Raw genomic sequence first — 13,587 nt, 5'->3', positions numbered from 1 at the left:
GGTGGGGGTGGGGGGGCTATGTATAAACACTGCTGTAATTTCTAGATGGTGAAATCAAAATGTATAAAAATGCCCTTTATTAAAATCTCACAATGTGCACTTTAACCAAATGTGATTTTTTTTATTACCCCCCCCCCCCCCCCCCCCCCCCGCCACCCTGTTCAGGAGAATGAATGAATGAATGAATGAATGAATGAATGAATGCTTTCAGTATCTAGTTTTGATTCTAGGCTATTGCCTTTGGAGTTTGTTATTGGCACTTGTCAACATGAGGACCAGACTTGTGCCAATGAACGTCAAGGAAGCTATTTGAGGTTGAGAAATAAGAATCAGTCAAACAATAGGCTTACCCTAAAAACTGTTTGGTACATCATTACGAAGAAAGAGCATTGGTGTGTTTGGGATTATTGGGCCACATGCAAGAACCACTCATAAAAACTAATTTGTTCTTAAATCGCTTAAATCTCTTAAAATGAGATTTTCACCAATTCATCGATTTTCTCTTATTTAGATTTTTTATGTAGGAACAACATTTGAGTGGTCCCGACCTGCGTGTATATAAGAGCCTTGCCATGCATGTCAGCACAGCTCGCCTGGTATACAGAACTTGGATCATACTAGGCATTGCAGATAACATATGAAACAAGATTCAACAACTGCATTGCTTATTTCTTGCCTCAAATGTTTTCAGTGAACTGTTCAGGATCAGTCGTCCCTTGTTCTTGTTAATCCAATTCGCCATCTATCTGACGGAACCCACCTACAGTACCATATACCCTTAGTATATACCCTTAATTTAACACCAACAGACATCTTCATTTAGGACAGTTGTCTGAAGCTAGGTGCATTTGTTGAATCGAACGCGGCACTCTCATATGAAACCTTTATGTAATATCAAAATGTTCGTTTTTTTTAACTCATCTATTAATTTTAATGTAATTTTAAACATTTCAGTTTTGTAGTATCAGAAGTAAAAAAATGGTCTTCACACTAAACCTATCATAAAACCTTTTTTTAAGATCGAGATATTAGAAATGCCTTCATTCTAGTTAGTAGAGATAATAATCAATAATCAATTTTTAAGTAAGATTTGAAAGTCTGTGATGAGTGATACTAGTAGTAGTACTGGGTAACATATTTCCAAAGAGGTGGGTCCCAATGTGAGTGTGGTTGGTAATTTTGGGGTTGGCTGGCACACTGATAATCCATGCATTATTCATATATGATTAAATTAAATATTAAATATTACATATAATTCTGTACAAATCCACATGCCTGTGCGCTGAGCACAATATTGTGGTTACTGTCCCATCAGTCACACACAGACACAAAAATGCAACCACACACAGTCCACAGACCTGATCCACATGCAGTTTTACACACACACAAACACACAGACACACACACAAGAAAGAGAAAGGGAGAAAGATAAAAGGAGAGAAGAGTAGACCAATAGGAATGGCATTTCTACTGGTTTCAACTCCATTTTAAATTATATTTATTTCACATTTTATACCATATATTTATTATATTTCATTTCTCCCATTGATAATTTGTGCTGTATTTGTGTTTTCTGGTTGTTATTTTAATTAAATGTTGAAAATAACTTCTAATGGTTGCTACATTCTTTGTAACAATAGCATTTTAACATAGTGCCAACCAACCCTACAAGTGCACAACATGAACTTAATCATTAGCCACCTAATTTTACAAAACATTTGTGGACATTAACAAACAGTGCGGTCCAAAAGTCTGAGACCACTAGTGAAAATGCTTCTATTTTGCACCATTTTCTAATTTCATACAAATGTTTTCATTGCAAGCTATATTATATATTATATTATATTACGGATTTCTGATGTTGTTGGTATTTGGTATGTCCGCCAGCTTTAATAGCAACATGCACTCAAGCTGTCTTGGACACAAATTTGAGCAAGACCTGATGATCCATGTTATCCACAATGTTCAAAGAGCATCTTGTGATGTTACTGAATGCTTAGCTTTTGTCTTCAAGTGTCCCCAATGGGGTTGTGGATTGTGCTTGCTCTTCTTTGGTCTTCAAGTAGTTCTTGCAAAGGTTTGAAGTAACATCAATGTTCAAAATCTTAAAACTGTTTATTTCAACGATTACATTAAAAATAAAACCCGGATTTTCAATGTGGTCTTCTCAGACTCGGGGGACCCCACTACAACAGAAACCTTAACCTTTAATTTGCTATTAGTTAGAATATTCAAACACAAATCATGCCAGAGAAATGCGGCAAAGAGTGAAAAGTGTACCAACCATCCCCGGTCTCCCCTACACTTCAAAATTAAATGGTTTTAAATTAATAAATTACATTTATTCTGCTGCTGCTGCTGCTGCTATCAACAGTTACATTATCAATGAAGTGAGCCAACACCTGTGGCAGCCATACATGTTTCACAGATGAAGAGGGTGCTTTGGTTCTTAGGCACTTCCTTTTATCCTCCACAGTCCACACTTTGCTCTTGCCAATATTCTGATAATCTTGGCCTCATCTGTCCACAAGACCTGTTTCTCTGCAGGCTCTTTTTGGTACAACTTGTCAAACCGTAACCTGGCCACCCTGCTTCTGGAGTGGTTTGTATCTTGCAGTGTAGCCTCTGTAGACCTGTTTGTGAAGTATCTTTCTGCTTTTCTTGCCCCTAACTCCACCCATTGAGAGGAAAAGATGAAAGAAAAATCATTCAAGACAGGAAAATCAAGAAAGCGTGAAATAGGAAAATGGAATGTCCCTGCTCCGTCAAATGTCAAGCCAAGACGTGTTAGTTAAGCCACGTCAGTTACAGATGTGGCAAATGTGTGGCCGATGGGGAGAGGCGGACTCACAGGTTGATCATTTATACGTCACGCTTTAGGAAAAAAGGATAAGCTCATGTTTCCTCAGTTTGGGAGTTCTTACCTTCTACTTGTAGCTCCTAGAAGGAACATTTAACAGGAATGTCCTTAAAGGAAATGCCAGACCTTGATTGATTTCCGGGTCAGGAGCAAGTAAAAGATAAAAGAGGAGGAAAAATACGTGATTGGAATGAGCCCTATAACACATCCACGCTTGCCTCCTGAAGAGTGTTTCTGATTAGTGAGACAGGTGTTTGGGGGTTCTTCTTCATTATGGCAAAAATTCTCCAGTCATCTACCGTAGTCATCTACCGTAGAGATCTTCCTTGCGGTCCCATCGTGATTTCTGAGCTCACCAATGCTCTTTCTTCTTAATGATGTTCCAAACAACTGATTTTGGCAAGTCTCTGGTTGGTTTGTTTCCCTCTTATTTCTCAGCCTCTTAATGGTTTCATAGACTTTCATTGGTACAACTCCTGTCCTCACATTGACAAACGGCCATAACAGATTCCAAACACTGTCAAAAGCTGAGAACTTGGGCTGCCCAACCTTGTTCCCTCTACCGTCCTGTAGGTTTTCACTCCTACCCTAACAAAGCACACGCATTCAACAGCTAGAGCAGGACTGCCCAACCCTGATCCCTCTACCGTCCTGTAGGTTTTACCTCCTACCCTAACAAAGCACACACATTCAACAGCTGGGAATGTGCATTTTAACCACAGTGCAAATCTAAAATTGTGGAGTACAGAGCCAAATTAAGAAGAAAATATGTCTTTGTCCCAAACATTATGGAGCTCAAGTACCTTAAAATCAATTCATACAGAATGCTGCATGTGTAAGGAAATTATGTGTACCCAAATATATTCATTTCCTCTGCAGATGCCTTTATACGGAATGACATTCACATTACATTTTACCCATATTTTTAATTATGCAGCTGGAGATTTTACTTCATTACCATGATCAAGATTACAATGACAGTAACCTACCTGCAATTTGGACATGTAACTGAGTTACAAGTCATAATCCCAAACTGCTACAACACTCTGACAAATATATCAATATGAGGATAAAGGTTCCTTCTCTTCTACACAATGCTTGACAAAAATTAAACTATGCCTTCAGAATGCTTGAACAGATTTATGAGCCTTTAGTAACATGTTTAGCTTATTCACTCAAAAATGTAACTGTAATTACCACCATATAAAAATCATGCATGAATATGCACAGGTTTAGATATTATACAGCTATGTGCAGAAAAATGGATTTAGTATTCCTTGCAACTGAGAAAAAAAACTTCCTGGCTGGACAACAGGCTGGTGTCATTAAGTCTGAGTAATGTGATTTGAAATGTCTCGCAGGTCATCGCAGTTCATCTTGAAGATATGTTCCTTAGAACCAGCTCAAATCACATCTCCAAAGTTCATGTCTATGCTTCATGCAACATTAAGATGTCTGACAATGTGAATCTTCTGATGTTTCTTAAGGTGACTTGACTGACTGAAGGTCTTACCACACTGATGGCAGCAGTAAGGCCGCTCTCCTGTGTGAACTCTCTTGTGTTTTTTCAGATTGCCTGCATGACTGAAACGTCTCCCACACTGCATGCAACAATAAGGTTTTTCTCCTGTGTGGCATCGCTGATGTATCCTCAGATTTCCCACCCGACTGAATGTCTTCCCACACAAAATGCAACGGTGCTGTTCCTCCTTCCTATAATCTTGCTTATGTTTTCTATCATCTAGCACTGATCTATTTTTTGCAATGGAAAATCTATCTACAAAGGTGTTATGGTTGGAATGAAAGTATGCAACTCCATAGGACTCGGTATTAACTTGTTCAAGCTCTTGGATGGTATCCGTCTGTGCCAAGTTACTTCTTGTATCCGCACATTCATAAAAAAGATTTTGAGAAGAGTGCTGAGATGTGTTATATTCTAAGGAATCTGGCTCTGTTTTTATTTCATCAGAACTTGGTAAAATGCCAAAGCTGGAAGTGTTGGGAGAAAGTGAAATATTGACAGTATGAACAGAGTTCACATCAGTGTTACTTATCACAGGATGAGAAGTGTAGACTGACAGAACGGCATCAGTCTTTGGAGAAACATCCTCAGATCCAAGTTTGTCGTGCCCTGGTAATAATATATCACAGTCAATCTCTGACATGTGATCTGACTCCAGTCCACTGCCCTCCTCTTCTCTCTGTCTGATTCTGTGCCCAACTGTGTTCATCTCCTGTTTCTGTTCAGCGAGTATGAGCTCCATGTCCTGCCTCAGGTTAGGGTTCCACTCCTGCCCAGGAGGAACCCTTTCTTCAGAGATAGAGAGGATAGCAGATTGTTCATTTCCTGTGGAGAGTAAATCAAGTAAATATAATTTGCAGCTACTTCAGGTGAGCATGAACAATCAAATGCACAATCATAAAAAGTATATCCCAAGATATTTCATATTTTCAAAACTAACATGAAATCTGCAGTACTTATTTTTCAGTTGTCAAAATATTTGCTACAGAAAAATGCCCATCTTTTCTGCATTTCTTTGTGATTACAGTCGTCAGCTTTTTATTATTTTATATATTGTCAAAATAAATGGCAGTGTATAGAGCGAAGCCCTTAATAATACAAGTTGATTGTGAAGGAACATGTTGTAGGGCAGTTTGGCATTGTTTTGAGAGTCGCGCGTGGCATTGCCTTTTTACTTTTGGGCAACCGTTTCTGTTATATAATGTATGCAGCAGAAGTCAACCTAAAAAGGATGCTAAGAAAACTAATTGAAAATGTGTAACACGCCCAATATTTAGAGTGCAATGCTTTAACGTTAGCCCATTATTATGGCCGGAAAATTACTGGGCACAGGGAAGACAAAAAAATCTGTTTCAACAATCTTTCACTCACCTGTATTCTTCAGTTTCGTCTTGTCTTGTAGTTCCTGTAGCCTCCGCCTGAGACTCTCGTTCTCTCTTTGTGTTCGAGCAGTTTTCTCCTGGTACTCCGACACCGTCTCTCTCACCACTTCCAATACCTCATGCACAGCCACTGTTAAGAGCTTCGCCACTCGGGCATTCAAGCGCTCTATTTTAGACATTCCGCACAATTCCTTCAAGATAATGATCAGATAAAAAACGGCGACACATTAGATATGTAAGTTAGATAGCTACGAAAATAAACGAACATTTTTGACTGCAATTTCTCGAAAGCTAATCTTAGGCTTTCGATTCTAACAAAACACTGAAAGCTACATTCAAAACAATAAAATAAGTAACGTTAGTAAAGATTACCTTTGGCTTTCGTTCTTTTTTCTTGCTGCAAGTCTGCGATGGTCTAGATGGCTACTTGACTAGTATCAGAGCTAGCAACGTATAACCTGCTAGGTACTAACGTTCGCTGTTAGCCAAAGCAACGCATTGGAATGTAATACTTATTCTTCAGTTCTGCAAATATATAGCTAATAGTTTGGAGTTATATTATGATAAATAACTAAACAGCTGCACATCTGGTTTTATTTTTATTTTTGTTTTAGATAAAAAGACCATCACTACTGAATGCTGTTAGCGTTAGCTAGAAGCTAACTAACACCGACCACAGAACACAATATAGCCCTTCCTGATTCGATCGTGGGTCAGTGACGCCAGCTCGCTATGCACCCCGTTTCAAAGTAAAAGTATAGCGCTTTTACGCTTTATTTCAATTTAAACAGTTTTCCTGTCAAAATGCATATCTTTAAAAAATGTAAAATTCTCAATTTCCTGATATCAATGAAATCAAAGCAAATATTAAGGGGTAGGAGTACAAAAGTATTACTTCTTCCTACTCCTTTTCGCACATGTAAATAGGTTTAAGTGCTGGTGCAGAGAATTTATGATGTCTTTTTATATTTCTGTTTTGTTACGATTTTACATGTTCGAAATAAAGATATCAAATCAAAATCAAATCAATATTTATATAATAAGTAAGATCTCAATATTATCAAATGTGAGCAAAAAAAGAGGTCGCTGACCTCTTAAACACTTAAGGGTACCACCAGATATTTAAAAAAAATGAACTACACCCACCCACTGGAAGAAGTTGTCATATTGTATGATTCACAGCGTTAAAAAGCATAATTTTATTGACATAAAGGTAAGAAATAAGCCATAAAAGATATAATCGCTTCACCCACTGTTTTCACCCTGCCTCGCATTTTAAGCTTCTGAATTAGCACAAGCGTCATATTTTGTGATGAAATTTAATGAGGGATAAGGATACTGTTATTGTTGTTGTACAGTATCGTACTCCCAGCCAATTACCTGCTACCCATGCTTTAATTTCAGTAAGGCACTCCCAGAAAGAATCTCGGCATCATTACAGCTCCACAATGATAAGTAAACAGCAGCATCACATACTCACGTCTTTATTGTGTTAGGTACAATATTTCCTCAATCATTACAAATCGAATCACAACTAACCGCTTTTCTATGGTCTTGTTTCAGGGAAATCTACGCCAACTACAATATTGCATTGTGTGGAGAACACGAAAACGGGGCAATCACATGAGCAAAATCAGACCTTCTGATGGTCGTGTTTCTCTGTAGCATGTCGTATGACTGTATTGTCATTTTCCGAGTCCAAGATACTTATTCTAGTTTAATGTTGGTTCCGTAGTTTTATTTTATTTTTTACAAAATGACTTTTTTACACACCCAAAATCCCAACCTATCACTTTTCAAAATAAAACACTAACATTTGTAACCAAGTGTAACCAAACCAGTCATTATTTTAGGAATTAAAGAGATTTTAATGATATATATATATATATATATATATATATATATATATATATATATATATATATATATATATTAGCCTACTGTCAAATTAAACTAGAAAATAATAGATTTGGTAGAATATATTTGTAGAGGCCATTTATCATAAAGGAAAACTGATAACACAATTTAAAGTGGTCTTTCCCATCTTTGGTTTTGGAGGAACAATATATTATAATAGTGTTTCACCTCAACTGTTTCTAATTAGTTTTACTTGAGCTGTTGTTTGAATACCAATGTAGATTTTACCTCATCTCATAGTTACTGGTTAAATATTTGAAGGAATGTATTCTAAAGATGTTCTTTCTTCTGGATATTTTGTGAATATCCATCTATTTAAACTAGGACAGCTGTGCCAACCAAGCTCAAATAAATAAGTCAATATGAAAAACAGTTAAGTGATAATTTAAACTGAATACTAAGGTAATGCCAATAGACAAACCTCTCCGCACATTTTTAATAAATTTAAGCAAGACCTCAGTTGAAACTGAAGCCAGCATACCAAGTATGCCCATTGAACCTGGATTGGGAAACACCAATTTAGAGTACTTTTCATAGTATTCAGAAACAATTACCAAGTAACCATAGAATTAATGTGATTACAAATTTCTCTGGTTAATATATAGATGCGCACAAACTGAGGAATGAGCACCAAAATGTTTTCCACAGTAAAACAATAATAGCATACTCTGATGTTCTCTACAAAATTTACCAGTAAAAGTAATTGATCAAACTGTATGAAAACCAGTAGTATTTATGTACCTCTCAAACATATTGAATTAAGTCTTAGTAAGTCTGTAGACACATTTAACACTACTGTGTCTGACCTATGTGAATTTGCTGGTGTTTTTTAAGGTTACTTGAGTGACTGAAACTCTTTCCACATTGACTGCAGGAGTAGGGTCTTTCCCCCGTGTGATATCTCTGATGAATTTTCAGATATCCTGATTGACTGAAACCCTTTCCACACACAGCACAACGATATGGTTTCTCCCCTGTGTGAACTCTCTTGTGTTTTTTGAAGTCACCTGCATGACTGAACCGTCGACCACACTGCATACAACAGTACGGTTTTTCACCAGTGTGATGCCGCTGATGTATTCTCAGACTTCCTACTCCAGTGAAGGTCTTTCCACCTAGAATACAGTGAGGTTGCTCCTGATTGCTTTGATATTGCTTGTGTTTTCTACTGTCCAATAGAGATCTAATATTTTTTTCAAATGTAAATCTGTCCTCAAAAGTGTTCTGATCTGAATTTATGTACACAAGTCCATAAGAGTCTGTGTTAACTTGATGAAGGTCCTGAGCTGATTCAGCTTGTACCATGTCGGCGTTTGATTCTGTACCATCATAAAAATGGATCTGTGCCGTGTGCTGTAGGGATGTGGCGTACTCCAGTGGTTCGGGTTCAATTTTAATTTCATCAGCAGACAGAATGGATAGGACCTGAGATTTTGAACTGGTTGGAGTGTGGAAGTTTGAAATATTGACAGTATGGATAGAGTCAGTATCAGTGTTACTTATCCCAGGGTGAGATATGTAGACCGACAGAGCTGCATCAGACTTTGGAGAAATGTCCTCAGATCCCAGTGGACCATGTCCTGATATCAGTACGTCACAGTCAATCTCTGACTCTGCCATGTGATCAGACTCCAGTCCACTGCCCTCCTCTTCTCTCTGTCTGATTCTGTGCTCCTCTGTGATCTCCTCTTTCTCTTCAGTGAGTGTGAGCTCTGTGTCCTGCCTGAGACTGGAGCTCCACTCCTGTTCACAGTGCTGCCGCTCTATGAGAGACCTTCCTCTCATAACAGGAAGAGCAGCAAGCTGTGCATCTGAGGGAATGCACCAGACAAAAGAATCTTAGAACAGTCAATAAGGATTTCTCGATATAAAAATGTACATTGTTACAAATTTTGCATTATCAATATGTGCTCCTTATTAGTCCCTCTAATTTGACAACTGCACATCTGGTTTTGTTTTTTATTTCAGATAAGTATGCGCAAAATATTTTCACATTTGGAATACATTTTTCCATTTCTGAAGCTGGTATAGCTCACAAATAGATATGGATAAGACAATCCAAATATATTTTTATGAATGCTATGAAACTTATAAATGCATAAAATTGGGGAAATAAGACAACAAATAAAACAAAGGAATGCTAATTTTCTTTGGTGTGTGCAGTGCTTGGGGGGTTCTAACCACAGGAGACTTTGAAAGTCTTCTGTCCAGTAAGTGCAGCCCTTTACATGACAATAATTAAATAATTGATTATAAAAAGTAATAAATTACAGGACATTAAGGAATGGAATTAATTTACCAAAAATCTAAACCTGACCTAGGCTTAATGCATGGCAGGTCTGTATATTTCTGGTTCCAAGTGAAGCCTAAATGGCAATGCAGGACCTTTAAACTCACCTATATTCGCTCTCTTTGTCTTGTCTTGCAGTTCCTGTAGCCTCCGCCTGAGACTCTCGTTCTCTCTTTGTGTTCGAGCAGTTTTCTCCTGGTACTCCGACACCGTCTCTCTCACCACTTCCAATACCTCATGCACAGCCACTGTTAAGAGCTTCGCCACTCGGGCATTTAAACGCTCTATTTTAGACATTGTTGAAGTTCTGTAAAACATTAAAAGCAAGAGAATGAGAAAATGAATTTACATGCTTCATGCATCTTACATAGCTCATCAGGCGCAGCCTGTAGCATAGTGGTTAAGGTACATGACTGGGACACGCAAGGTCGCAAGGTCGTTCCCCGGTGTAGCCACAATAAGATCCGCGCAGCCGTTGGGCCCTTGAGCAAGGCCCTTAACCCTGCATTGCTCCAGGGGAGGAGTGTCTCCTGCGTAGTCTAATCAACTGTACATCGCCAAATGCCATTAATGTAATGTAATGTAATGTAATGTAATGTAAAGGCGCTTGCTAAGCACTATTATAAAGGGGTCTTGTGTGTGTGTGTGTGTGTGTGTGTGTGTGTGTGTGTGTGTGTGTGTGTGTGTGTGTGTCAATAGGGCCGGCCTAACAAACCTCACACTGGCATACCTCATACTATTAAGATTCCAGACCTTAAAATTGGTTCATACATAGACAGGCACTATTTTGGAGATTTTGGAGATTCTGGGTCAGCCCATGCCAGAATAAAGTGAAAGCCAGAGAGTCACTGCTGTCTTTGTACCTTGGTTTAACTATTGCCTGAACTAGTCTCTCCACATAGTAGCTCACAAACAATTTAGTAATAGCCAAAGCTGTCACTCTCAAAAATACCAGATAATTTTCTTTCTACAGGCAACTCATGGTCGATTTGGGTGATGTGCTCACATCAGTGGAGCCATCCACAGCAACAGGCAGAACATACAAATGAGCCCTTGACCAGCGATTTCAAAATAAAGATCTTCACACCTTTACATGGCTTTGCACTAAATGCATTTTTGGCGATTTGGGATTGCTTATTATGACATTTAATTTTACTTCTGATTTTCAGTCAAGTGATGATAAACAATTGGGAAAGTAATATTGAAGTAATATTTGAGGTGAAAAGAAAATCCTAGGTTGGTCATTCTGGTTAATCAAACCAGATTCTAACACTCTCATATAATTAGGTTAACATGTATCGTTCAAATATCATATGGAGAGGTGATAAAGTGATGGATTTCTGATGGAATGGCACAGAAACTAATTTAATTTAGCGATTATGGAAAATGGAACGAAGTCACCGACAACCCGAAAACACTTAAAATGAGAACATGCATTATAATAACAGATTGTTGTATTATTTTCGCCATGAGCTATGAAACAAAGTAAAGAAGCGACCGATGACCCCAGGCTTACGTACCGGTTTTTCTTCAGCGTATATTGATTACGAACAGCTATTCCGGTCAGATAATCGGGCAATAGCTATAGTAATTTATGTTAAGATGTTATCGGTTCCTATTCGACACTACATACATTTTCACTCTAAATAAACAGAAAGCCGTAGCAGCGCATTGCGCAATACTCATTTGCCACCCACAATGTTAGGAAATCACACATCCAGACACCGTGATCCCATTGAGTAGTTTCACTGCAATTCAAAATATATCAATGCATATAAAATACAGAAATCTGATATTCTCTGTACTCTCTGAAAACTCATTAAAGTATGTTCGCACCTCTCCTCTTATACTCTTTGTTTTGCCAGGCTTTTCCGCATTTCGCAGAGGATGATGGGTAGGGAATAACGTCAATGATCGCCAAATTACGCTTCAACCAAGGATGGTGGATAAAATAACAAGATGTACGTGTGGCTGAATTTTCTGTCTACGCAATATTACAGCAATATTCAGAGGAAATACCAGTAATATTCTCATTACAATGGGATGGGATTTTCAAAAAGCGAATTTATCCGAAGGGAAGTGAGCTATTTTAATAAACTAAACAGGTATTATTTTGGAAATTGCAAACCTGACCAGTAGCCTAACATTTTTGAAAAAAATCGAAATATATAGGCCTACCACCGGCCTACATGGTGGTTTCTTTAACTTCTTGCGTTGTTTTTAGAAGTTTCAAGCAGGTTCTCGAGAATATTTTGTCCATATTAGTATATTGTTCGTCTTAATCACGTGATAATTTCCTTGACGATGACGTGTTGGAGGACAAGCGGCTACATAGCAATTCATTTTTGCGCTAAAACACAGAGGTTAAAGTAGGCCTGTTATGTTCCTGTGTTCTGGCTGTTAGTTTATCATTGTTTATCATCGTTATTCTTGTAAACTATTATTTTTCATATTCATGTCTGGTGTTCTGTTTATTCATTAGTCTTTGCACTCGTCTTCCTCTGTGATGTCTCAGTCTGAATGTTTACGAGCCCAGTCACTCCCCTGTTTGCGTGCCCCACTATTCGGGTGTTTACGGTAGTTCCGGGGTTCAACCTTCCTACCAATCTTGTATTCCTTACTTCCTGCTTTCTCTCCATTTCATGTTTGTACATAGCACTAATATACTAATCCCAACTAACAGAAGTTGTACAGTACTAATTATACTAACACACTAATATGTTTGTCAAACTAACAAACTAACATTCACTAGTTTTGGGTATTTGTAATTTAAATCACTTAACTAACTTACTAACGCGTCTCCAGTTTCAATTCTGTTCTGTAACTCCGCCTCCCTATTCTATCACTGATTACTTGCTTAGTTTCAGCGAAGTATTCGCACCTGTCTCTCCGTATCTCTGCATCGCCTGATTCTCTGCAATTGTCTACTCCCTATTCCGGAGCCGTTTGTATTACATGTGTGTCTATGTGAATCCAGTGCGCTTTTTTCGCTTCCCCCTCATTATTGTGCTATTACCCTTTCATGTGTCTCACCTGATGTTTATTTGTTAGACCGCCCTCACACCCATGCCCCGCCTAGTCTCATTCCCCTGTGTATTTATACCTCTCCTTTTCAGTTGCACCCTGCTAGTTCGTCTTGTCCTGTTTTTTTGAGTCCCAAGCCCTTTTTTTTTCCTTCCCCCAGTTTTAGCCTCCTTATTCCCGAGCCTTGTTTCCTGAGCCTTGTTTGTTTTCCCGTGCCTTGTTTGTTTGCCTTTGCTGTGTTTCTGTTTGGATTTCCTGTGTTTGACCCCTGCCTGCTTCCCTGGACTCTTCTTTGGTTGTTGTGGGTATCTGTACCTCTGCCTTGTTGGACTGACCCCCTGGTTTTTGACCCTGGCCTGTTTTTTGGTCTGCCCCTGCTTTTGCTATTAAACCTGCCATTTTTTCTTCACCCCTGTCTGCTTTTGGTTCTTCTGTTCCCCCCGGCATAACAAGGCCTAGATGACATGGTATCCTTAAAAAAAATATTCTGATGGTTCCATAGACTGTGGTTCCCAGTCAATATCAGTATTCATAAAAAAAGTGCTGCTGCGTGCCCTCTGTAGGACTGGGTTGCACCAGCTGTCAGTTCAAA

The 13,587-nt window shown here is 38.4% G+C and overlaps 1 protein-coding gene across 1 annotated transcript; it reads right to left on the bottom strand.

Annotated features, from left to right (window-relative positions):
* Positions 1-2,096: 2,096 nt before the first annotated feature.
* On the bottom strand, positions 2,097-11,843 carry LOC133121242 (zinc finger protein 271-like). The gene is made up of 6 exons (XM_061230446.1): positions 11,669-11,843; positions 10,079-10,278; positions 8,478-9,492; positions 7,018-7,027; positions 5,754-5,955; positions 2,097-5,207 (listed from the first exon to the last, which is right to left on the bottom strand). The coding sequence occupies exons 1-6, from the start codon at positions 11,686-11,688 to the stop codon at positions 4,297-4,299; spliced, it is 2,358 nt and encodes a 785-aa protein (XP_061086430.1). The 5' UTR covers positions 11,689-11,843; the 3' UTR covers positions 2,097-4,296.
* Positions 11,844-13,587: the final 1,744 nt, after the last annotated feature.

Source organism: Conger conger, chromosome 2 (assembly GCF_963514075.1).
Source record: "Conger conger chromosome 2, fConCon1.1, whole genome shotgun sequence".
NCBI classification, from domain to species: domain Eukaryota; kingdom Metazoa; phylum Chordata; class Actinopteri; order Anguilliformes; family Congridae; genus Conger; species Conger conger.
This window is presented reverse-complemented; position numbering and strand designations above follow the sequence as displayed.

Bases quoted from the DNA above. Each gene is read 5' to 3' on its own strand.
- LOC133121242 (XM_061230446.1), bottom strand. From the start codon at position 11,688: ATGTGTGATTTCCTAACATT. The intron at 9,493-10,078 runs GTGAGTTTAAAG...GCATTCCCTCAG, and splicing joins GACAAAGAGAGCGAATATAG to ATGCACAGCTTGCTGCTCTT. The intron at 5,208-5,753 runs GTGAGTGAAAGA...TACTCTCCACAG, and splicing joins GACGAAACTGAAGAATACAG to GAAATGAACAATCTGCTATC.